The sequence below is a fragment of the Carassius auratus genome, chromosome 24, assembly GCF_003368295.1.
Source record: "Carassius auratus strain Wakin chromosome 24, ASM336829v1, whole genome shotgun sequence".
Classification (NCBI taxonomy): Eukaryota; Metazoa; Chordata; class Actinopteri; order Cypriniformes; family Cyprinidae; genus Carassius; species Carassius auratus.
Window position 1 is genome coordinate 15,996,696 of NC_039266.1, and position 24,054 is coordinate 16,020,749.

General features: G+C 37.8%; 2 protein-coding genes across 5 annotated transcripts in view; one reads left to right on the top strand and one right to left on the bottom strand.

Moving 5' to 3' along the window:
* The window catches only part of LOC113042410 (disco-interacting protein 2 homolog C), a 45,127-nt gene extending 42,923 nt beyond the window's left edge, over positions 1-2,204 (top strand). For both annotated transcript variants that reach the window (XM_026201268.1, XM_026201270.1), the window contains 2 exons: positions 70-193; positions 1,192-2,204. In XM_026201268.1, the coding sequence (XP_026057053.1) occupies positions 70-193; positions 1,192-1,444 (377 nt within the window). In that variant the 3' untranslated portion in view covers positions 1,445-2,204. The remainder of the gene's footprint in view (positions 1-69; positions 194-1,191) is intronic.
* A 1,537-nt stretch (positions 2,205-3,741) lies between these two features.
* LOC113042414 (zinc finger MYND domain-containing protein 11-like) lies at positions 3,742-17,376 on the bottom strand. 3 transcript variants are annotated; one of them, XM_026201274.1, is made up of 17 exons: positions 17,207-17,376; positions 14,984-15,115; positions 14,735-14,894; positions 13,674-13,697; positions 13,301-13,333; positions 11,229-11,390; positions 11,013-11,090; positions 10,797-10,889; positions 10,618-10,705; positions 10,461-10,516; positions 10,275-10,352; positions 10,073-10,191; positions 8,535-8,778; positions 8,380-8,448; positions 8,002-8,295; positions 7,686-7,871; positions 3,742-5,718 (listed from the first exon to the last, which is right to left on the bottom strand). In XM_026201274.1, exons 2-17 carry the CDS (start codon positions 15,097-15,099, stop codon positions 5,596-5,598), a joined length of 1,923 nt encoding a protein of 640 aa, XP_026057059.1. In that variant the 5' UTR covers positions 15,100-15,115; positions 17,207-17,376; the 3' UTR covers positions 3,742-5,595. The 3 variants fall into 3 exon arrangements, with proteins under 3 accessions (XP_026057059.1, XP_026057060.1, XP_026057061.1); XM_026201275.1 differs by lacking the exon at positions 13,301-13,333; XM_026201276.1 differs by lacking the exons at positions 13,301-13,333; positions 13,674-13,697.
* Positions 17,377-24,054: the final 6,678 nt, after the last annotated feature.

Genomic DNA, 24,054 nt, shown 5'->3' on the forward strand with positions numbered 1-24,054 from the left:
ATGTTTAGCTTGTTATTTTGTTTTTAACTGGTAGTCTAAGAAGGATACTAACATCTGCTGTGTTTCCAGAGCGGCATGACGCTCTGTATGTAGTGGGCGCTCTGGATGAAGCCATGGAGCTGAGAGGAATGAGGTATCACCCCATCGACATAGAGACCTCTGTGATACGCACACACAAGAGCATCATGGAATGGTACGACCTTCTCGCTTCCAATCCAAGTACCTTTTTCATTAGATTTTTTCAGAGATGTACTGATATTCAAATTTGGCATTCAAATTTGGCCATTTATTTATGTAGAGATTAAAATGTATTCAGTTTATACTATTATGTAAAAATGAAAAATAAAATACTTAAAACTAAACTCAGTTAAATGTACTTTGATATTCAAAGTTATAACATTTTATCTAAATAAATGGAAAAAACAACAGCTAACTTATATATACTATTTCATTAAAAAAAAACATTTTATTAATAAAATGTTTTTTATGATTCTTATAATGTATATCCATACTATTTTATCTAAATAACACAAACAAATAAAATCTGTCAAACTGATTGTTTTGATATAAAAATATATATTATCCATATGTTTTTCTCTAAATAAATTGTCTAAAACATTTATTTAAAAAAATTAATTAATTTGTTTTGATATTAAATTGTATACTAATTGTACTATTTTGTCTAAATGGAAAAAACTCTTTATACTTTTTTGTCTAAATAAATGAAAATACAACACTTAATACTACAAAAAAAAATATTTGTGTACTTTTTTGATATTAAAATGTATTCTCTCTATACTTTTGTCTAAATAAATTAAATAAATTCATCATTTTAATTCCACTAGTGAACTTCATACTAATTAGTGGTCATCATAATGTTATGATTTATAGTATTAAAAATGTATATTGCTTTTTTAGATTGTTAAAGATTAAGACATTTAAATGTGCTAATTTTTAAAAATAAAAAGTAATACATAAAACTTCTTATTAGTTGCAACCATCAAGAATTACAAGGCATTTTATCAGTGAAATCTCAATCAGCAGTTGTATTTTAAACCTCACTCATGTTCGGATTGGTTAAGACTTCCTGTGTTACTTCCTGTCACTTTGTGGCTACTAATAACTCCGTGTGAATGGCCTTTTAGAAAGGACACGTTTTAAATGAACTGCTCTGTTTGTTGTTTGTTTCAGTGCGGTGTTTCCCTGGACCAACCTGCTGGTGGTGGTCGTGGAGCTGGAAGGTTCAGAACAGGAAGCTTTGGATCTGGTTCCTTTGGTGACCAACTCGGTCCTGGAGGAGCACTACCTGATCGTAGGCGTGGTGGTGGTGGTGGACATTGGCGTCATTCCCATCAACTCTCGCGGAGAGAAACAGAGGATGCACCTGCGAGACGGCTTTCTAGCTGATCAGCTGGACCCCATTTATGTGGCATATAACATGTAGCATGAGTGTTTGCGTGTATGTTAGCCTGCGTGTGTTTAACTGACTGCACATGACCGCTTTGGCGATCTTTCGCAAATGAACACTTACTGGGAGAGACTTTGAGAAGTGATAACCAAGCCAAACGGCAAAACAGATTGGCAGAAGGATTCGGTCTCCTGAAGGGAAGAGGAATCGCTTTTGCTTCTGCTTGTGCGCCTGTGCGTCGCTTTGTTTTCATGTGAGGTGTTGCGACATCATTAATTTTTTATCCGCCCTATATGAGCAAAGGGTATTTTTAAATGTGGCGAAATGTGCGTTTTAGGTTTCCCGATGATTTGGAGAGTAACTTGTGGAAAGTAGACGTGATATCACGCCATTTCTGGCCATTCATTTAAACAACAAAAAAAAAGGTACAACAACAACTTATTACATTTGTATGTATATTGCAGCCGTCCTTCAGCAACTTGCCGGTTTAGTTTTTCAATCTTTGTAAATGTTCTCGAACAGCAGGAAGCAAAAATAGAAAAAAAAACATCCCCTGCTTTTTCGATTCCTCCATGTTTAATATCATTGTACAAAAGCTGAAGGTTGAACACAAAGTCGGTTGATATTGTGTAATTATGTACAGATAATAGTTCTTATTTATTTTGCTCTTTTTAGAATTGGTGAGCGAAGGCATTTGGAAATGTTTTCCTCATTAAATAATATTGCTGATATAAAACATTGTATCATCTTGAGTGAGTAGTATCACATCAAGTCTATGTAAAAATATAAATATACATAAATATACATACAATATATATAAAAAAGGAATATATATATATATATATATATATATGTATATATATATATATATATATATATATATATATATATATATATATATATATATATAAAATATATAAAATGATCTACAAGTCACCAATGAAACATTTCTAATGCAGTACTTCCCACTTGCATGGTGTCTGTTGTAGAGCGAATCAACTGACCGAGCGAATGGTTAAAAATACGAACTCACAGAACTTTCAATACGATGTCAAACACGTGGAATAAATGCTTCAGTTTTTCTAATGGAAACTAAATCGCTGCGCCCTTTCAGAGAGAAAACGAACCCTAAAAATGTGCCTGGAATTTTGTTTACATTTTGCTTTTATGACTCAAATCTGCACCGCAATTTATTACGTTGTTTTTTTTTTCCTCGTATAGAATTTTTAACTTGTTTTTTATCGTTTATCTGTGTGATTGCATTTTTATTTATTGACACAGGCTTTTAAACAATTGCATTTTTGTTTACCGCTCAAACATCACTGATACTAATGCCGATTTTGGTATTTTCATGAAACGACATTTTACGTTAATGCCTCACCGTTTACTTTCGACCGTGAAATGGATTAAGCTCTTGTTTTTATTCGGTTTATGTGGGAAATACATGCTAAATAAATGCCGGCATATTGTTGGCACATGCAATATGGGCAAAGCATGAAACATGAGCGACTGGCTATAATAATGCAAACAATAGCGAAGAGAGAAAAAGAAGCGTGCCATTATTCTTCATTGTACCAGCTGCATTAGAAGGGACTTGTTTTCTGAACTCCTTTTCATAGCACTAGCAATCCATTAAATCACCATGACAAAATGGAGCATTCAGAATTGTATCCTTTTCTTTTCTACATCCTGCCTCAGCGATTGATAATACGGCAAGCGTCACAGACAAAATCGTGGAGATCTACTGCAGTCAGATATCAGCACCCTCTGGCCTCATTGAGGTCTTGGTTTATTTATCCCAACCTTTTATTTTAGTTTGGAATCGGTGTCATAGACGTCAATACTGTGTATGGGAACTGAGTTTACACTTATTCAGAGAGAGACGATGCAATGTTCTCTTTTTTTGTCGGTTTGTTTTTAAAAAAATGAAGAAAAGAAGTCTTAACTTGTTTGGAAGCTTTAGTGTTGCCATTCCCATACAAGCGGAAATGTTTCCCCATTCTGAAAAGAAAAAAAAAAATGTGCACATAACTTTCAACCTGTGAAGTTATTTCCCTTTTTTGTTGGAAATCTGGACTTACGTGAGAGAGTCTGCATGGTGTATGTAAATATTGTTGGTTAGAGAAAAAAAAAGACAAAAAACTCAATTTATTTTGTATGGTGCAGGTGTGTTTGAAATTCTGTTTTGTACACATGATTAAAAAGTATTAAATTACACTTTTATAGAAGCCTGCTTTGGCCTACGTTCACAAAATATGGTGCAATAAAGTGCTTTGATTGGTAAATTTGTCTTTTTAAATTTGCGGGACAAAAAAAAAAAACATTGCAAAAACTACCACCAGTTGATATGTTTTATTTATACATAGTACTGTTACATAATGTAATGCAAGAAAGGGGGAAACGTTTACAACACATTTTAATCCGTATGCACATGAAAGACAGGTGTTTGTATAGCAGACTTCTCGCTGGGTGTCGAAATTCTCAGTAGTCATTACTCTATCCGCATAAATATAAGTTAAAAAATACATTTTAAAAAGTGGTGACAAATTACCCTAGAAAACCAAAAAGGAGACATACTGCATCACCGATGACACGCAAGAATGTAGATTAACGCAGAGCCCAAAATAAGGTACACACAACCTGGTTTCATGCACACTGGAATGGAACATATTACCGTTATATCACAAATATTTTTTTTTTCCTTTACAGATCGACTTTATCAAATACATAGTTAATGTGTTCATGAAATGTACATATGCTAACGTGCAAACGTCATCAGTCACGGCTAGCGGCAAACAGTTATTTACATGTAGTGCAACAGTGAGGTTGGGAAGGGAGGGAGAGAAAGGAGGAGAAATAGGTGCTAGACAGAATCTTGGATGCATCCAATGTGATTTAAGACGCATTCAAAACTTCAGAGAGAAACAGAATACAAGTTCACGCAGATATGGATCTGTGCAAAACCATTAGAGATGTTCCCCTACATCCTTCAGCTGATTGGTTCTCCCGGTCGACATAGACAAATCTCAAAAACTCTCTAAAGATAGATCTGACCTAATTTGTACTTAAAAATTTGTTATTGCAATAATTAAAAGGAATAACTATTCACCTAAAAATTCTAATTTTGTCATTTACTCAGCCTCATGTTGTTCCAAACCGGTTTGACTGATTTGCGAAAAACACAAAAGGAGACGTTTAGCCGAGTGTCCAAGCTGCTCTATTTCATACAATGAAAGTGGATGCGGACTGGCATTTAAGAAAGCCATATAGGTTTTAACCATTTGAGGGTGAGTAAATGATTGCAGAATTAAAATTTTTATGTAAACTATCCTTTTAACTTTTCTCTTGGATCAAAAAGTGCCTAGAAAGGTCATCCTTAAAGATAGAGCCCTATAGCGATCATTTATGACTGTTTAATTTACACCGATCTCTGTACAATCTTAACTCTGATTATTTTTTGCTATATTACGGGATCTTGACAAATTTCGTACTGTGTGGAAACACTGATAACGAATTTGCCCACACTTACAAACCTCACTAAAGAGCCCACTAGGGCAAAGATTTAGTACACTTAAGCTACAGAAATGGACCCCCAAAATTAGCACATAATTTAGTTTTTCGTTAAAAATTTAAAGGCCTATTTTAAAGTGTAACCATGAAATGTGCATATTCATTAATGGAAGATTGTATCATTCAGACCGACATGACCTGTCATCTTTAAACCCTGTTCCCCCCAAAAATGACATCACAACCACTGATAAAAACCAACCGTTGAGTTTAAAAGCACCAACTCCACCCAATGCAGGAGGCTGACACGATTCGCTTATATAAAAAAAGTCAAATATCTACATATCTTCAGATTAAGTTGTTTAAAAAGATTACTAGTACTTCACATTTCGGCTAGTCTGTATGCAAGCAAGGCTGATTTCTGTCATACAGCAAATAAAAGGGTAAAAACAAAAAGGAATACGCAATGAGATACAGTTACAATCCAAACATAAAACCAACTCCACGAGGATCGTGAAGTCCCACGCTGGCTGCCCTGTTAGTGTTCACTGCAACTCAGCAAAATGCTCTGGTAAAAGTGTTCTAAGAGCTGGGGTTTAAAATGCTTGTTAAAAAGAGAAATCAAGAATCCACGGTCAAGGGTGGGTGGAGTCGAGAGGAGGGGTGTGGCCAGCTGCCGCTCATCTCTTCCGGCGGCAGGTACGTTTGTGATCGGCGTGCCAGTGCTCCTGCTGGCATTTGATGGAGCAGTACGACGTGTTCCAGCAGCAGTGGTACATCGCCTCTTCTTCACAGTTATAGCACTGAAAGAACAAAGAGACAATAAAAGACTTGCACACAAGAGTTTTGTTCAGTAAAATATACTCGTGGATCATCATTCTTATTGGTGCATTTCCTATTGAAAAAAAATTGTTGAAGAGGAGATTCTCTTTTTAGAGAGGAACTGACTGGACAAAAATCTGTGAAGTGCGGAATAAGTCATAATCTTTGTTTTGGTTTGTTTTCCCAGTAGAAAGACACATTATTAAGTGCGCTTATCTGCTAAAAAGGAGTTTTGTCAATGTTTAGGAGCACACTAGCATATAGATTAACCTCAAAGCTAACATATGTGGACTACAAGCCACAAATCTCTTATTTTGAGAGGTTATGTTTAGAACTGGGGGTGGGCAATAATCTAAATCTTGTCATTTCATAATAACAATAGATCTAGTTATTTTGCTAGAATAAAATGTAACAATCTGACAGCAGAAACTAATACCAGACTAATGTAAAAAAAAAAAGTTTAAGCAATTAGACAACACATTTTTTTTTTATTGTGAATTAAATATATTTATCATTTAAGCTAAAAATAGTTTTTAAAAATCAAAACCAGTCAGGTATTTAATTATTAAGACTGAAGCGCAAACCTTTTGACTTTTACGTTCAACTTTACATTCACTTAAGGCGTAACCTACTGTGTTTACGTGAATGCTTGTCAAAAAAAACTGACTTTTTTTTTGTTCGACAGTTCAGACTCAACATACAGCGAAAGAGAAAGTCATGCGATTTGACAGGTGACAATATAATTCTAATATAATGCGCTTTTATCAACTAATTTTAATATCAAGGTCATCCCACTCTTTATGAATGAAGCAATTTAAACATAGCGATAACATGACTATCACGTTCTACTGGACAAAATCGTGGATACCTAGATCCCTTTCAGAAATGATTTTATATATATATATATATATATATATATATATATATATATATATATATAGTGTGTGATAGTTTTCTCATTAATGTGTCATTAATCAGGTTCGAGTTCATCTACAGGTATAATACAACCCCACAGCACATTATTGACTCAGACAAAAATTGTTCTTCATTTCCTAATTCTGCCCTCAGAGCTGCAATATTTCCCAGAAGACAATTTTGGAGTTCAGGTGAGTAATATGTTCAAAATCTGATGAAGCTGCCAGGAGGAGATGGTCTTTAACAGACCATGAGTCACATTTGAATGAATTTGACCTAATTTTAGTAATATTAGCAATCATAATGCATTCAAAGTCTGCACACTATTTTTCATTCTAGTGTCTGTTTATACCTGGGGCAACAGTAGTTCATAAAACAGTCATAACTTTATTGCAAATATTGAATCTGATCAGTAACTTTTCAATAATGAGTGAATGTGCAAAAATTCAAAGTTTTGAATGTTACAGCATTACTACGTTTAACATCTTTTTATTCATCAACAAATTGAGAAATTCTTTGAAATTTCAAATTTACTTGAATAGATTAAATGAATAAGAACAAATAATCTGAGTGCTTAAAAGCAGTCTTCATTTATGAAACCTACATGTTTATTTTGTAATAAATCATTATTCTAAAAATAATAAATTATTCTGGAATGTATATAAATATATGATATAAATACAATATAACATTTTCCATGCTGCAATCAGTAGGCGTGCATATATGAATGTTTATTGAAGTTCAGAAAAGCCAAAAGCATTTACAAGATACAAGAAAATCTAAAAACATATTTTACAAAAGTCCAACATCATAAAACAATCATGTGTAAAGTTGATTCCTAGGTATGGTTGTAAAATCTATTTTTATAATGTCATGAAAAATTAAATCAGGTGTATTTTTATAAATCTGACAGCTTTTCAAAGTTTGGTTTCCATACTATAAACAAAGCATTTTTTACTTCCTTCCTTCTTCCTTGTCACAATGGTTCTAACAATTTGTATCTACACATAAGATCTTCTGAAAGTTCACTCACCCACTGCTTCTTCTTGGTCTGGGAAAGAAGTTGTTTATGCTGAGCTACCATCTTCTTCATCTCCTCCATGAGCTCCTCTTTGCACTTCTCCTTCACCTGTTTGCACTTTCTTTCCATCTCAGCCTGCGTGTTGGACACCGCTTTGTTCACCGCCTGCCTCTTCTCTTCCTCCATCTCTGCTCGCAACTGTAAGGACGACCACAGTGCTGAGTTTGCTGCAATTTCCCCCTTTTTCCACCAACAAGGGTGGCTTTCTTGGAGCAAAAGGGGTATCTTTGAGCCAGATGTCAGTCCAAAATGAAAGAACGTTCCTCACCTTGTCCAGAGCCTCTTTCAGGACGCGTTCGGTTTCCCGCTTGTTCTCCGCTTTCATCATTTCTTTAACGTCGCTGAAGATCTTGGTGTATTTGTCGTGGCACATGTTTTGGCAGCTGACCTCGGAGACCGTCTGAGAGCCTCGGTGCATCATGCGAGGAGCTGGCGAGGAAGAGGAAGGCGGCGAGCCAGACTTTTTGGTCTGGGTGGAGACGGACATACGCTCGGGCTGATGTGGAGCAGCTGTTGGGATCTCTTGACTCGAGCTGACGGCTTCCATCTCAGGCTCCGGTTCCTGATGTAGAACAGCAGGAGATAGTAAAGGTGAGGTGAACTCTATATCTCACATCTCATTCAATAAACGCATTGCATTACAAACCTCTTCTTTGGGTTCGGCGACTTGGGAACGGCGGCTCTTTTTAGCTTTGGGCTCTTGGTTGCCTTTAGACTGTCAGTAACATAAGACAACCAGATATTAAATACAGCAAAGCCAATCTGGCTTATTTCAAAATGAAATGCAGTAAAAGTGCTCACCTGCTCGTTGGAAGTGGAGGAGATACTCGACTCCGCCTCTTCCTGTCTGTCTTCTTGTCTTTCGTGCCTGTCCGACCGGTCATGCTTCTCTTCCAGCTTCCCCTTCCAGGTTCGGCCCTCCCTCAGGAACCGCTGGTGGAGCTCCAGCTCATCACACGCTTTCTTCCACCCCAAGCTGCGCTTCACCTGCAGCTGCTGCACGTTAACTGTGATCTCCTGGATGTTGTCGGAAGGAATCCACGCCCTGCAGCAAAACAGAGTCGCTGGGTTATACAAAAACGATCATTTTTAGACTTTTGGCATTAATACACATTATTATTTACATACATACATACACACACACTGCCTTTCAAACGTTTCGGATCAGCAAGATTCTTTTTTTTTATTATTAATTTTTTTAATTTAATCAAAAAATTTGTTTTTTTTTATTTTAATGTCTGTATTTATTTCATCAAAAGTACAGAAAAATAAAAAAAATAGTAATATTGTGAAATATTATTGAAATTTGTAATACTGGCTTCCTATTTTAATATACTTTAAAATATAATTTATTTTGTGATGCAGTGCCAAATTTGATTCTTCAAAAATCATTCTAATATGACGATTTATTATCAGTGCTTAATTTTTATTTTTTATTTTTTTTGGGGTGGGGGGGTGGGTCTGTGATACTTTTTTCTTTGATTCTTTGACAAATAATTTTTTTTTAAAAAGGACAGCACATAATAAGTCAGCAAATTAGAAAATGTAGATTTCTGAAGGATCATGTGACACTGAAGACTGGAGTAATGATCCTGAAAATTCAGCTTTGCTTCACAGGATTATTTTTTTAAAGTATATTAAAATTAATTTAAATGGCAAAAATATTTTACTATGATCAAATAAATGCAGCCTTGATGAGCATATGAAACCTAAAAAAAATATTTTAAAATGTCACAGGCACAAATATATATATATATATATATATATATATATATATATATATATAAAAATCTGTGCCATTTTAAACTATACTTTTAAGTATATATAATATATATAAAAGACACATTACAACTCAACATTAAAGTATTTTAATTAATATATACAAACTGTAATCGATACAGTAAATTATTTTACATAAAAATAAGTAAAATCTAAAAAACATTTTCCTCATTGTACTATGACCAAAACGAAAGACTTACAATATATTAACCAAATTATGAATAAAATGTAATTTTCATAAAACATTTTATATATAAAACACACCACATGGACAATTCTGTGAACATTTCTGAGTGATGAAGCAAGTATGTCAATGAAACGGCAGTTTGAAATGTTTCTCTTACCAGTGCGATTAAAACATTTCAATGAGACATTAAAATCATCAATATTCACACTGCTGAATAATTTTATAGCAAGATCACTGATATTTGATATATCACCAAGCTGTAGTCATAGTATGAGTCAATAATCTTGTTTAATTTAGGATGAAGCTTCTGAAGTCTACGTTTGTTCTTTTAAATCCAATACAGTTCATGTTCCTAATGTAACCTGAGGCTCACCTTTGGTGCTGATGACCAAAGAACCGAACATCCACCTGACCGCTCTCTCTCTGCATCACCTTTGCAGGCCAATAACCGAAGCCCTTCATCCGGGCCCACACCAGCTCGTGAGTCGGACTCTGATCGCAGACAAACATCCTTAAGTACATTCACAAATCACATGTAAATCTGCAGGAATGAGAGTGTGTACGTCTGTGCTTACACATGGGTAACAGAACCAGTTGTCAGGCCGTGCGTTCGAGAGATAGAAGCAGTGTCTGCACAGCATTAACTCGTTCAGCTGGAACAAATTAATAATTGCGCAATTCAATGTTTCAAAATTACATGAGATCTTTTTTAACCCATTAACATAAAAATACCACAATTCCAACTGTTTGCTCGGTCTGACCTCATGGCATGTGTCGTTGTAGAGCAGTCTTGCGATTTCGGTCTGATCGCTGTTGACTGTTGACAGAGAATGTGGAATTGGTCGAGCTGACACTTGAGCGAGGTGCACACAAACTATTTGGTAAATCACACTCATGTCTGTGGTTCATACGTCTCACCTCCGTGCACAATGGCTGTGTTGTGAACAATCAGCTGAGCGTCAGCCCTGAACTCCTCAAAGCTCTTGTACTTCCCCTCGGAGATGTTCTGTAGGAGAACAGAAGATACATGAGAACATGCTGCGGATGACAGAGCACATGATCTTTGAATTGTTTCTCCTAGTCTTAGGTCTGGGTACCTCTTGTATGTTATCCACATCCAGAAGCGTGTGGATCAGTCTTCTGTACAGGGGTTGCTTTGTCTCCTTGCCTCTCTTGTGCAGGTCCACAGCCTGAAAGACGATCAGATGGAAGAAATCTGCTTCACATTTCAACAGAAAACGCATGTGGGGGAAAGACTTAATTTCGACATGATTTAGTGTGGACGAAGTGAGAAGTGAAAGTGTGAAACCCACCCTTTCCTTCATGCGTCCAAGAATGAACTTTAGGTATGTTGTCATTTCCTGTTTGTTCAAATTCTTCCTTTTACTGCCCTGTTAATAAACAGCACCGCAAGAAACAAATTACTCAATAACCACATCATAATCCGATGGAACATATCCTTAAAATGCATTTGTGGGTTTTATCCCCCCTGAACTGAGCTGGGTTTCTAATGGTCTCTCGTTACCCACCCTGCAGATGCCGCACTGCCAGTGGGAGGTTGTGTCGCGTGGCCGGTGGTCTTCAGACAGACAGCGGAGGTGGTAGACACGGAAACAGCCGTCACACTCCAGCACGTCTCCAGGAAGGTGACACTCAAAACAGTACCAGTCATGACTTTCTGCTTCCCAGTCCTGAAACACACACAGTACAGTAATGCACATCCCCGCCCACCTGGGCCACCACCAAGATCCTGGGAACAAGACCAGTGATCCAGGAACGATTAACCTTTTCATGACCTGCAAACAAGATCCTGACCACATGGATTTAAGATCAGCCCTCTTACTCTGAAATGTTTTTATCATTTGTGACCAGAGCCCCGAGGGACTATTAATATGTAACACCACAAGTAAAATCATCACCAACATGCAAACTGTCAATTTGGTTTTATTTAGATTTTTTTAAATATTTCAAATTTTCATAAAATATTTTGTGTGTGTGTGTGTGTGTGTTATAATTATTTTAATCAACATTTGAAGAGAAAACAGAGTATGAGGGCTGCTCTTCTATAAGTAGCAGTTTTTCCAAAGCACCAAGAAAGCAAAAATTTAAAACCCATTCATTAGTTATAATAATGAAACAAATGTTAATCAAATGATCATAGGTGTATAATATGTTTGATATTAAGAATGTTACATTTTTGGATTATGGTTCAATTTACATGACCATTTTGTATGACTCCGATGTTCTCGAATGAAATGTTTATTAACAATACATGCTTTACACTGGAAGTAGTTAAATGGGTCATGTGATGCTTTTTTAAAGATCATTATTTTGTGTTTTTGGTGTAACAAAATATGGTGACATGCTTTAATGTTCAAAAAAACTATTTTTACAAAACTGTACATTATTGTAGGTCATCTATGCCTGGCCTCTCTCAAACGCCTCATTTTCTACAATGTCCCTCCTTCTGACAAGCACAGTCTACTCTGATTGGCCAACTGACTCAGTGCATTGTTGTGATTGGACGAACAATGCAAGCACTTGTTGGAAATGTAAAGCCCCTTTGTCATAATCGCAAGCATCATCTTTTAAAATAAATGTAAAGACAGTTCTTTGCGCAAACATTTGGGCGGCATTACACAAATATTTCCACATGGTGACATAGACATGTGGGGGCGTGTTTGAACGAGCCATTTTAGAGGGGCGTGGCAGAGTCTTAACTTTGATAAAGAATATCTCTTTGCATTTGATACTTTAGTCTTTGCAACTTTACAGATCTTCTTTATGCACCTAGAGCTTGTAACACTCCAAAGAGAAAGGAAAATTTTTTATCGCATCATATGACCCCTTTAAAACCTGGATAAAATCTGTTTAACACTTTCAGATACTATGAAAGTAAAGAAAATACCACCATATGTTTAAATCAAATGGTCATTTAAATCAAACCTTAAACATAACTAAATGTTCTTTGAAAGAAATGGTGAGCAATCACATTTTCACATGCCACGATCACATTCCCCATATATTAATGCTATCCTCTAAAAATCTCAACAATCTACTGCACACACCAGAGACATTCCACCATATTCACTTTTCTGGATACAGTACCAAACCTGCATTCTTTAACCAAAGTTTTACTTCAGAAAATGATGCTACCGTCTGCAAATAGTTTTTAATCTTACCTTTAAAATGGGTCTAAACCAGTGTAAGAAGTTAACAGGCATTTGAAGCTAAACTGCTAATACAGTGTCACAATTCACTTTAAATATCCAATATGTTTCTTAATAATGCACAAATATAGATTCCTAATTATTCAAATCAAGCCTTTCTGTTAATAAATATCTTATGCGTACACAGAACATACCCTTATAAATATAAAAATGCAGAAATCAGCTCTGAATGTGCAAATATTGTCCTTGAATGGATGAGTTAACCGCTGACACTGGTCTTAGCCATCGTAAACAGTTTATTATCTTGGCAAACACTGGTCTAACTGGTTCTGACATTGAACTGGTCTTGACATTGACATACAAATCTTGCAAAAAAAAATCTAATCTTGATTTGAAAACATGTAAGATTAATGTATGTGAAGCTTACGCACATCTTGGAAAAGAGCTTCAGAAGGCAGAGAAGGCTAGAGAAGAGAGAAATCACTAATAATGAGCATTCAGTGACAAAACAAGGCGCACAAAACCTCACACAGCACAGCACTGAAGTAAAACGAAGCTTGTTGATGCCAGCATAGCCGCAGATACCAGTATAAATAGTGTGTATTATCATCATATTTTGATTGATAGTTAAATATTTGCATTATGTGAATTTCTGATTTAAATTTGAGGAAATATTTGAACTCTAAGGCTACATAGAAGCTCCTTCAATTCAGCTGCTGTCCCATGCACAGGTAACACATACTATTAACTAAAGGGGATCATGTTGTTAATTAAAGAAATTCCAGCAACTGGACGTGAACATACCTTGCTTCCCTCTGACATCTGCTCCTGCGATTGCAAGTGATCCAAAAAACATTGTTTAAAATCCTAATCTAAGAGCTGGGGTTGGCTGAAACTAACCACAGGCGCTCCGTGTTAGGGACTCGCGGGTGGGTGTTTGGTGTGAGAATACACACAACAACATAAACATTCATATATCCTGCTAATACTCATATTCATATATATATGCTTTTACATACATAAGCGTTCAAAACTTTGGGGTCAGTTCGATTTTCTTTTTATTATTAATTCCTGTGATGGCAGCCATTTATTCAGTCTTCAGTGTCACATGGTCTTTCAGAAATCATTCTAATATGCTGATTTGCTGCTCATTTCTTATGATCTGTAATGTTGAAAACAGTTTTGCTGCTTGATATTTTTGCAGATTTTTTCTTGAATGAATAGAAAGTTCAAAAGAACAATTTGTCTTTGAAATAAGAAAATGTAAAAATGTAAAAGTATTTACTTGATTCAACTCATTTCTTTTAAACTGACTCCACACTTTTGAATAGGAGTGTATGTAAAAAGGTCTTTCATACAAATAAGGAAATATTTGTGAGTTTTTTTTTTTTTTTTGAATGAAGGCCACAAATAAAGCTGATGAAACCTGGGACAGATGTGTATATTCCCAGCTATAAACCATAGCCCAAAAACAAACAGTGCTTCCTTCAAACATGCTCTGTCACACAGCAGAGGAATGTCTCTATGTGCTGGTGAAGGCACTGAAACATCAGCATCTACCATCACGAGTGCATACGGAGGAAGTTTACAGCTGAAATCTCACTGTTGAGCGTCAAAGTCATGAACTTTATCGGACAAATTTGTTTTATTTTTTTTTTAACCAATCAAATGTCTCACTGATGGTCTTGAGAAGTGCATGGCTGTGTTGGAGCCAGCAGCATATCTACATTGAGCCCCTTTATTTTATTTGATTAATGTGTAGTAAAACCAAACCATGTTTACCTTTAGCGCTTTTTTTTATCTAGGAAGCATGTAGATAAAAGTATGTTTTGTTTCAAATAGAAATTCTCTGGTTAATGTCTCACCATCTCGTCTCCTGGAAGCCAGTATCCCTCCTGTTCGATCCCGGCCTTGGAGCCTTTACAGCCCACTGTGAGCGTCTCCACCACCAGACCGTCTTTGACAGCCAAAACTAGCTGCCTGGCCGTGTCTTTAGGGTGCATCCCATACACACGACTTAAATATCTGCACCAAAACACGCAAGGTCTTCTCTAAGAAATGGATTTTAATGCATACATTGATAATATTAGTAAAGGGAGAATTAAAGCAGTTACTTTGAGATTCTGTCCATGTTTGCGATTTGTTTCTGATTGCGGATGACTTCGATGGCCGACCAGACATACTGAACCACTTTGGGGTCTGCTTGCCTCTTTTTCACCACCCTCGACATTGTGGCCAGTTCTAACCTAGAATGATTATACCAGAAAAAGCCCTTGAACAAAAATGCATGCTCCCCACAATAAGCAAAGCACAGTCTGAAGAGCTTAGGTGCTTGCATATAAAAAAGCAAAATGCAAATGTGTGTTTTAGTTCTGTCAGAGACAGCAAGAAATTACACACCATTTCTCTAAAGAGTGTCTCTGCTTGTGTATCTTTGTCATTGTGGACAAACACTAGATCTTCATGGAAAAAGGCACCAGAGTATAACAAACTTCATTAAGTCTACATTGACATGGACTCTAAACTCTGTTTTTAAAGAGCTCCTGCGACTATAACCACATGTAAACCTAGGGCGGAAATGCTTTCATATAAAAAAAATAAAAATACACTAACCAGGTTAAACATTAAGCTCTCTTATAAAACTCTTCAGAACTGTTGTGTTGATGTCAAAAGATATTGAAGACACCAAGTTCCTCTCACCATCATTACAGAACAGCAGAGATTTATAGAGTGAAAATGACACATGGAAAGCAAATCCAGTTCTATAATAAAAACCCTCAGCAGTTTTCAGCCTGTAGACTGTCTGCGGTATTTTTAGGTCTCTATGTGGCATGAAGAACAGATAAAAATGACTGTCACATTTATTGCTGTTGTGCATACCGCAGAGTATAGCTTCTACAATCAACGGCCAGAGTTTTTGAATGAAGGATGTAGAGCTGAAACTCCTTTTGTAGGCTGCAATTTATCAATAAAGTGCATTCTAATGAGTTTCCAAGAATATGAACAAGACACACTCATTAATTATATAACATAAATAATAGTTATCAAGGCAAAAGACATGAATCTAACCACCTATTTTTACATGATGCAAATAAAGCCTTGGTTGAGGTTTTCATTTCAATAAACATAACTCAATATGTGGAAAAAATTATATATAATGATGTAAAACTATACTATTATTCATGTCGGGGTACTAGGGAAACTATTTCAAGTCATTTGCATTTTACAGCTAATTTAATAGTGCACTTTTTTATGTTTAGCAGTTTTTGTTGCGGTCATACCTACTCCTATTGGCCTGGATACATTAAGTTTGAATACTAAATACTGTTTTTGGTTTATAACAAACCTATCTATTATTACCATAGACGGTTATTACACTTTTAAAGCACATTGGTTGAAAGCGATATGCAGTAAAACATTGTTGTTATAATTACAGGTAACTTGGTCAATTGCAGGCTGCTCACGTGACATTAACATGGCAGCACCCATGAAGTGACGACCCACTCAATGTACAATAATACAGCTTTTGTCATATCTAGAATATTCAGCACATGTGTATTTACATCATTTAAATACTATTACTTTATGTATCCACTTTTTTAGTTAGCATAATAATTGACTGAGTGCGGTTTTTAATGTCACCAGCGAGACCTGTTTGCTTTATTGCGCAATACATGCGCAGAAAGGATGGGAACCAATCGCTTCCTGATCGAATGTTACAACAGCAACGTTACAAGTTTTTGTGACAATCTTAACTTTTGTTCACACTGTTACAGTGTAAAAAATGTTGCCAGTGATTAAAAAAATAAAAAAACGCAGATGGCTACTGACCACACACAACAGCTCGTGAGCCCCACAACCCGAGTGCTGGAATGCACCGCGTAAAAGCATTTAAAAGCCGATTACATTAACGAAGCGAACATAATAACGCTATTTCAAAAGCCACGATGACTTTGACAGCTGTTTGTCTTATGATTGACCAATAAAACCCAGCGCAGGTCCCGCTTTTCGGTCACAGTGCCTGAAAGAAACAACAAACGGGTGTCTAGGAGTAGCAAAACTATGAACACGAGGATATCGTAAACGCGCGAGCTGTTTTTGACAAGCGCTAAATGTAATCACACCGTAAAGAATCCGAATTAATAACCCAATCAAATTACAAATGGAGGGAAAAACCTTCATCGGTGCATAGACATTCTTGTTGGTTGGTGAGCTACATGGACGCCATGTTGATATCCCTCCCTCGCTCGCTTCTAGACAAAACCAACCAGTGTGAATTTTTTGTTCCTCTTTGCCGCGAATGTGATGAAATCGAGCCGGTTTCTGCGCTAACTCACCGCTGTCCGACAGCTGATCAAACGCCTCGCCGTTCAGTCGCACTTTAGATGGAACCCAGCGCTGCTTTCATTTGTGTTTCCGGAGTTAAATGTCAGAATTGTGGTTGGTTGCAGGAGCCCGGCCTCAGTTGAGAGCTCGGAGGGGTAAATACACACACACACTCTCTCTCTCTCTCTCTCTCTCTCTCTCTCTCTCTCTCTCTCTCTCTCTCTCTCTCTCAATTTCAATTTCAATTTCAATTTAGGTGAGCTTTATTGGCATGACAAAAACTGTACATTTGTATTGCCAAAGCAGTGGCAGCTGGGCTGCTTACAAATAGTGCACATATGTATTTACAGAAAGAAAAAGAATAATAGTAATAATAAAATATATAAAAAGTATTAACCATGTAGTGCAAAGTGAATTAGTGTATGTGAATGTATAAGTTAGAAATAAAATAAAATAGAATATGGTATTAGATTACAGAGGCAAAATATACATCTAAGTAATACAACACAGTAATATGGCATAACATAATCTACATGTGCTGGAAACATCAGGTCAGGGCAGGTTGAGTGTTTTCTCTAACATCATGACAGGCAGACACATACTGAGCAGCAAACACACAGCAGTTCTTGTGTTCTCCTAACAGATACGGCAGTTTCTCCTGGTTCGGAAGAGTTTTAAATGTCTGATGGATCTGCTGTATTTGATCATAGAACCCTGTCCGTATGTCCGTGTATTTGGAGCATTCTGTTAAGAAGTGCAGTTCTGTTTCCATCTGATTCAGATCACAGTGTGAACACAGTCTCTGCTCCGCTGGCAGCCATGTTTTTCTGTGTCTGCCCGTCTCTATCTTCAGCTTGTGTCCGCTGAGTCTGTATCTGGTCAGTGTGCTTCTCAGTTTCTGATCTGACACTGTGTACAGGTACTCTGCCATACTGTACTCTCTCTTTAGAGCCAAATAGCATCGCATTTTACTCTGTTGTTCTGTTTGGGTTTGCCAGTGAGTGATGTAGTTCTGTTTGATTTGTGCAGTAATCTGGTTGATTCTGATGTGATTCAGAGCATCAGTAGATGTTAGTGAAGCATCAGTACTGAAGCTCTGGATCAGCTGAGGGAGGGGACTGCTTTCTTTGCTCATCTCTTGGTATTGAAGGGCTTTATAATGATATGATTGGGGGTCACTGAGTTTCAGATGTTTCCAGAATTTAATTGCCCTTTTTTGTATCTTTACGATTAGAGGATATTTGCCTAATTCTGCCCTGCATGCGTTATTTGTTGTGTGCCGGTGCACGTGTAATATATTTTTACACAGTTCTGCATGCAGGGTCTCAATTGGATGTTTTTCCCATTTGGTGAAATCTTGATTTGGATTGGTCAGTGGACCCCACACCTCACTGCCATAGAGTGCAATGGGCTCAACTACTGATTCTAATATTTTCAGCCAAATTCTAATAGGGATTTCTATATGACATTGCCGTTTTATGGCATAGAAGGCCCTGCGTGCTTTATCTCTCAGTTCATTCACAGCATGATTAAAGTTTCCTGTGGATGTGATTTTCAGACCCAGGTAGTTGTAGTGTGATGTGTGTGTTATCGGGTTAGTGCCTAGTGTAAATGTGTGTTGTGTTCCCTGGGATCTGGATCTTTTCTGGAAGATCATGATTTTGGTTTTCTTCAGGTTGACTGTCAGGGCCCAGGTCTGGCAGTATTGTTCTAGCAGGTCCAGGTTCTGCTGTAGACCTTGTTGAGTGGGAGACAGCAGAACCAAATCGTCTGCATACAGCAGGCATTTGATCTGTGAGTTGTGTAGTGTGAGGCCAGGGGCTGCGGATCGCTCCAGACTGCTTGCCAGTTCATTGATGTAAATGTTAAATAATGTTGGGCTTAAGCAGCAGCCCTGTCTCACACCACGCTCTTGGGAAAGATACCTCGTACGTTGGGTGCCGATTTTTACGCCACATTTACTTTCAGTGTACATTGATTTGATAAGGTCATAGGTTTTACCTCCTATGCCGCTTTCAATAAGTTTGTAAAACAGTCCTTGGTGCCAAATTGAGTCAAAAGCTTTTTTAAAGTCAATAAAGCATGCATATATTTTACCTTTATCTTGGTTGACATGTTTTTCAATTAGAGTATGTAATGTATAGATGTGGTCAGATGTGCGGTAATTTGGTAAAAATCCAATTTGACTTCTACTCAGTACCTTGTGTGTGGTGATGAAGTCTAATAGTCGAGTGTTTATTATGCTACAGAATAACTTTCCCAGGTTGCTGCTCACACAGATGCCTCTGTAGTTGTTAGGATCAAATTTATCTCCGTTTTTAAAGATTGGTGTGATCAAGCCTTGATTCCAGATGTCAGGGAAGTGACCTACACTTAGAATCACATTGAATAGTTTTAGAATGGCCAATTGAAATTGACTGCTTGTGTGTTTTATCATTTCATTTAATATCCCATCAGGTCCAGATGCTTTTCTGAGTTGGAGGTTTTTGATTTTTTCTTTAAGTTCTTTGTCAGTTATTGGGAAATCTAATGGGTTTTGGTTATCTTTGATTGCTAATTCTAGTTTTCCCAATTGGTTGATTGTTTGGTTTTGTTTACAGTTTTTGTCTGTTTGTACTTTATTAAACAGTGTTTGGAAATGACTTTCCCATATTTCTCCATTTTGGATTGCCAATTCTTCATGATCAGTTTTTTTCAGATTGTTCCAGTTATTCCAAAATTGGTTTGTGTTGACTGACTTCTCAATTATTGTGAGTTGGTTTTGGGTGTATTGTGCTTTTTTGGTTCTGAGTGTATGTTTGTATTGTTTTAGTGTTGCACAGTAAAGAAGGCGGATCTCTGTATTATTTGGATCTCTGTGTTTCTGATTTGAAAGTGTTCTCATTTGTTTGCGAATAGTTTGGCAGTCCTGATCAAACCAATTTTTGTCATTTTTGGGTATTAGATTTTTTCCAGATTTTGTTTTCAATTTGGATTGTTTTGCTGATTTTTCAAATATGTAATTTAAATCTTTGACCGCAAGATTGACACCTTCATTGGTGTGAGCATAGATGTTATTTAGAAAGTTATCTATCAGTGCTTGTATTTTTTGGCTGCTGAGTGCTTTCTGATATTCTTCAGCGCTGTTTTCGGCCCATCTGTATGGTTTTCTGATGTTGTACAGTTTACTGGGCTTTGTGTTAATGTTATTTTCAGTCTTTTTGAGATACACAGTGATTTGACTGTGATCGGACAGAGGGCTTAGTTCTCTAACAGTGAATGATCTGAGAGATGAAGGATCTATATCTGTTATCATATAGTCAACTGTGCTATTCCCAAGAGGTGAGCAAAATGTGAATCTTCCTAAAGTGTCTCCTCGTAACCTACCGTTGATGATATACAGACCCAGGCTTCGACAGAGCTGCAGGAGGTCTTTCCCATTCTTATTCACTATATGATCATGGTTATTTCTGTGGATATGGGAGAATGTGTTATTAATAACAGTCAGTTTGTTGTTGATGTATTTGCTCCCTTGTGTGTCAGTGAAGTCCGGCTGTAGTCCTGTTCTTGCGTTCAGGTCTCCACAGATGAGCACATTTCCCTGGGCCTGGAAGTGGCTTGTCTCTTCCTCTAATATGGAGAACGTGTCTTCTGTGTAGTAGGGGGACTCTGATGGTGGGATGTATATGGCACACAGGTATATATCTTTTCTGGATGGGAGCAGTTCCTTGTGGATTTTCAGCCAGGTGTAGTATTTGCATTGCTTCACTGTGTTGATGTGGTTGTGGAGTTTTGATTTGTACCAGATTATTTGTCCTCCTGAGTCTCTTCCCTGTCGGACTGTGTTGAGTTTTTGTGATGGTAGGATGATTTCTCTGTAGTTGGGTGGGCAGTGGGTGGACGGTGTCTGCCTTGCTCCATGTCTCCTGTAGAATTATAATATCCATATCTTTGATGCTCTTCTGGAATTCAGTGTTTGAGCTCTTTAGCCCAAAGGCTGCTGAATTCAATCCTTGAATATTCCACGTTGATATTGACAGAGTCATTTTAAGAGTTCACGGTATAGAGTTCTTGTTTTCAAAAATAGAGGTAATCCTTTTCTAATGTAATATAGTGTTTTGGAAAAGAAAAGTTTTTTTTTTTTTTTTTTTTTTTTTTTTTTTCATTGTTAGGCAGGTGTTTGCATGCTGTGTGGCCTTTCATGCTGTCAGCTGGGTACTGATGTAGTTCAGCAGCTGTCTGATCTCACTCATCTCCAGTGTATTTGCTTGTCCTTTCAGGGCCTGAGCGTAGCTCCTGGAGTGTGGGAGTGGTGCTGGGTTTGGTGTGTTGTCACCTGAGGCTGCATGAGCGGGTGGAAGGCTGGTTGCTGCTGCTGATGTTGGGTTGTTCCTCATGTTGCTTCTCTGCCTGGAGTGATGTTTTTGTGGTTGTGGGTGTCTTGGGTGGTGATCTGGTGCAAACTGGGGTTTCTGCTGATGGGCTGGTGTAGATCTGTGGTGGTGTAGTGCTGGTGCATGGGGTATCCTGATGTGGATTTTAGCATGTTGTGGGGGTCCCTGGTATTGTGCAGCCAGTGGTGGTCGTTCTCTGTGATGAGTTTGTAGGTTTATGCTGGGTGTCTGGTTTTGCGTTCTGTAGGTTCGCAGCTGTGTTGTTTTCAGGGGTGTGAAGGTGTTTTGTCTGCCCCACGCTGTGTCTTTCAGTGTTTTTGCAAACACATTGACTTTGTCCTTCTTTATGTGTACATGGTCATACAGGTCCCTGATTGTGATGGAGGGGTGATGAGCCAGGTGTACATTGGGCAGGCGAGCACATCCTCGATGTCAGCGTTGACTCTCTGGATGGTGTCTGGGTGGATGTCTCTGCGGGGTAGGAGGGTAGAGATGGTGATCTTTGTGTTGGGGTAGATTTCTGTAGCCTTCTCTGCTACTCTGCAGATCAGCTGCCCAACTCTCTCCTGTTCCCTTCTCAAGTCGTTGGTGCCTGTGTGTATGATGATATGTGAGGGTGTGCCAAAGGTGGAGTCAGAAAGTATTCTGAGGGCATCCCCTGTTTTTGGGCACCAGAGTTTTGTTGTTTTAAGGCCTGGAAAAAGTCTTTCTCCTTGTAGGAACTTCCCATTGGAGTCCATGAGGATGGCAATGTCAGCCTCTGTTTTCACTGGCTGTTTCTCAGCTGGGGTTGTAGCTGTCATGTTTTTCTGAAGGATCTCTGGTTTTTTGGAGGCTGCAGGTGTTCCTGCTTCCTTTTGGCTGTTGCTGGGCTGTGATGGTTTGGTGGGTGCCGGAGATGTGCTGCTGGACTTTGGATGTGTAGGTGTTGGTGTGGGGGAGGGAGGGGGGACTTTGGGGGCATTCACAGGGGTAGTGAGACACCTCATCTGTGTTGTTAGGTTTCCATCTGTTTGTCCCTTTGTTGAAGCTCTTTTTTGAAGCATGCAAGCTCCCTCCCCATGTAGTCTTTCATTTCTGAAAGTTCCTTCCCCATGATCTGTTGAAGTTCTTTGAGGTCTTTTTTGAGTGTTTGCCTGTCCTGATACAGAGTGTCCATTTCCTTTTAAGTTCTTGGATGGACATTTTCAGCTGGTTTCTTATCTGGTCCAGCTGTTCTCTAAGTTGTTCAGTGTCTTTAGTGGACAGGATGTGGACTTGCTCACTCAGTTCCACTATTTCCACTTCTAGCAGTGCTAAGCTGTGCTGTAGCTGGACAACTGTGTTGTGTAGTCCTGTTGCTTTGGGGAAGACTGATGTTCTCTGTGGTTTCTGGAGGGGTCCTGTTCTCTGTGTTGTCGTGGGTTGAAGGCTCATTTTGGTCAGTGTCTTCTGGTGTGTCTGTATGGGTTTGCTTGCAGAGGTTTGCTTCATCTCTTTCCACCATATCTTTTAAGCAGTGGAAGGTCTGTTCAAAGTTTGTGAGGGCAGCACTGTTTCCCTGTATCATTACCGTTCCATTTTGATAAAAAGTTTATTGTCAGGTGTCTGTTCTCTGGGTCTTTTTCTGCGTCTTCATAAATGCACAGTTGTCTGCCTTTACAGATTCCATGTTTTGGTGTGATACTGGAACAGTGTGCAGGAGGCGGTGTGCCATGCAGTCGGTTGTTCCGTGGTAGAAGAGCAGGTTTGTGGTGATGGTTTTGCCCCTACTGTTTAAGGTATCTTTAAACAGTGTTTTCTGGGTTTTCCTTCTGAGTTTTGAGCTTGTGTTGTTGTCTGCTCTTCTCAGACTTGATGTCTGGGGGTAGGAAAAGGTGTGAGCTCCAGTCCCCATTGCTGGTGTTGCCATGGTAATGCCGTTTACAGGTCTTTGATATTGATTGTAATGGCTCCGTTAATCCAATCAGAAGGTGTGAATGACAATGGCCCTCTTTTGTTATTTTAAATTGCTATACCGTTCTATAGCTCCATAAAATGGAAAGTTGGGGGTCCGTTTGTTTTGTTTGTCCTTTTGCAATTTTTGGTCCTTGTTGTTTGTAGATGGAAAGGTTATTTAAAAAAAAAAAAAAAAAAATTTTTGTGGTTAAATCCTTTTTAAGATGGAATAAGATGGAATAATCCTTTTTGTTAAATCCGTGAAGTTTGTAGGTGGTTCTTCTCCAGCAGTTTTTGTGTTCGTTCCCTTCTGAAGCCTTGTTGTAGGGTCCACTCCAGTGTCCTTTTGTTTAGGTTCCACGAATTTTTCTTGTTTTCAAGAGATTTTCTCCTAATTTCTTGTAAAAAAAATAAATATTAAAGTATTTTTTATAGTGAACTTGTGCTCACCGTCCCATTTTAGTTAATTTTTGTGTTTTATCTTTGGTTTACCTCATATTAGAAGCAAGAAACTCTAGAAAGACTAGGAGCTCATGTTATGCATGACCTCTCTCTCTGAAAGCTCTCTC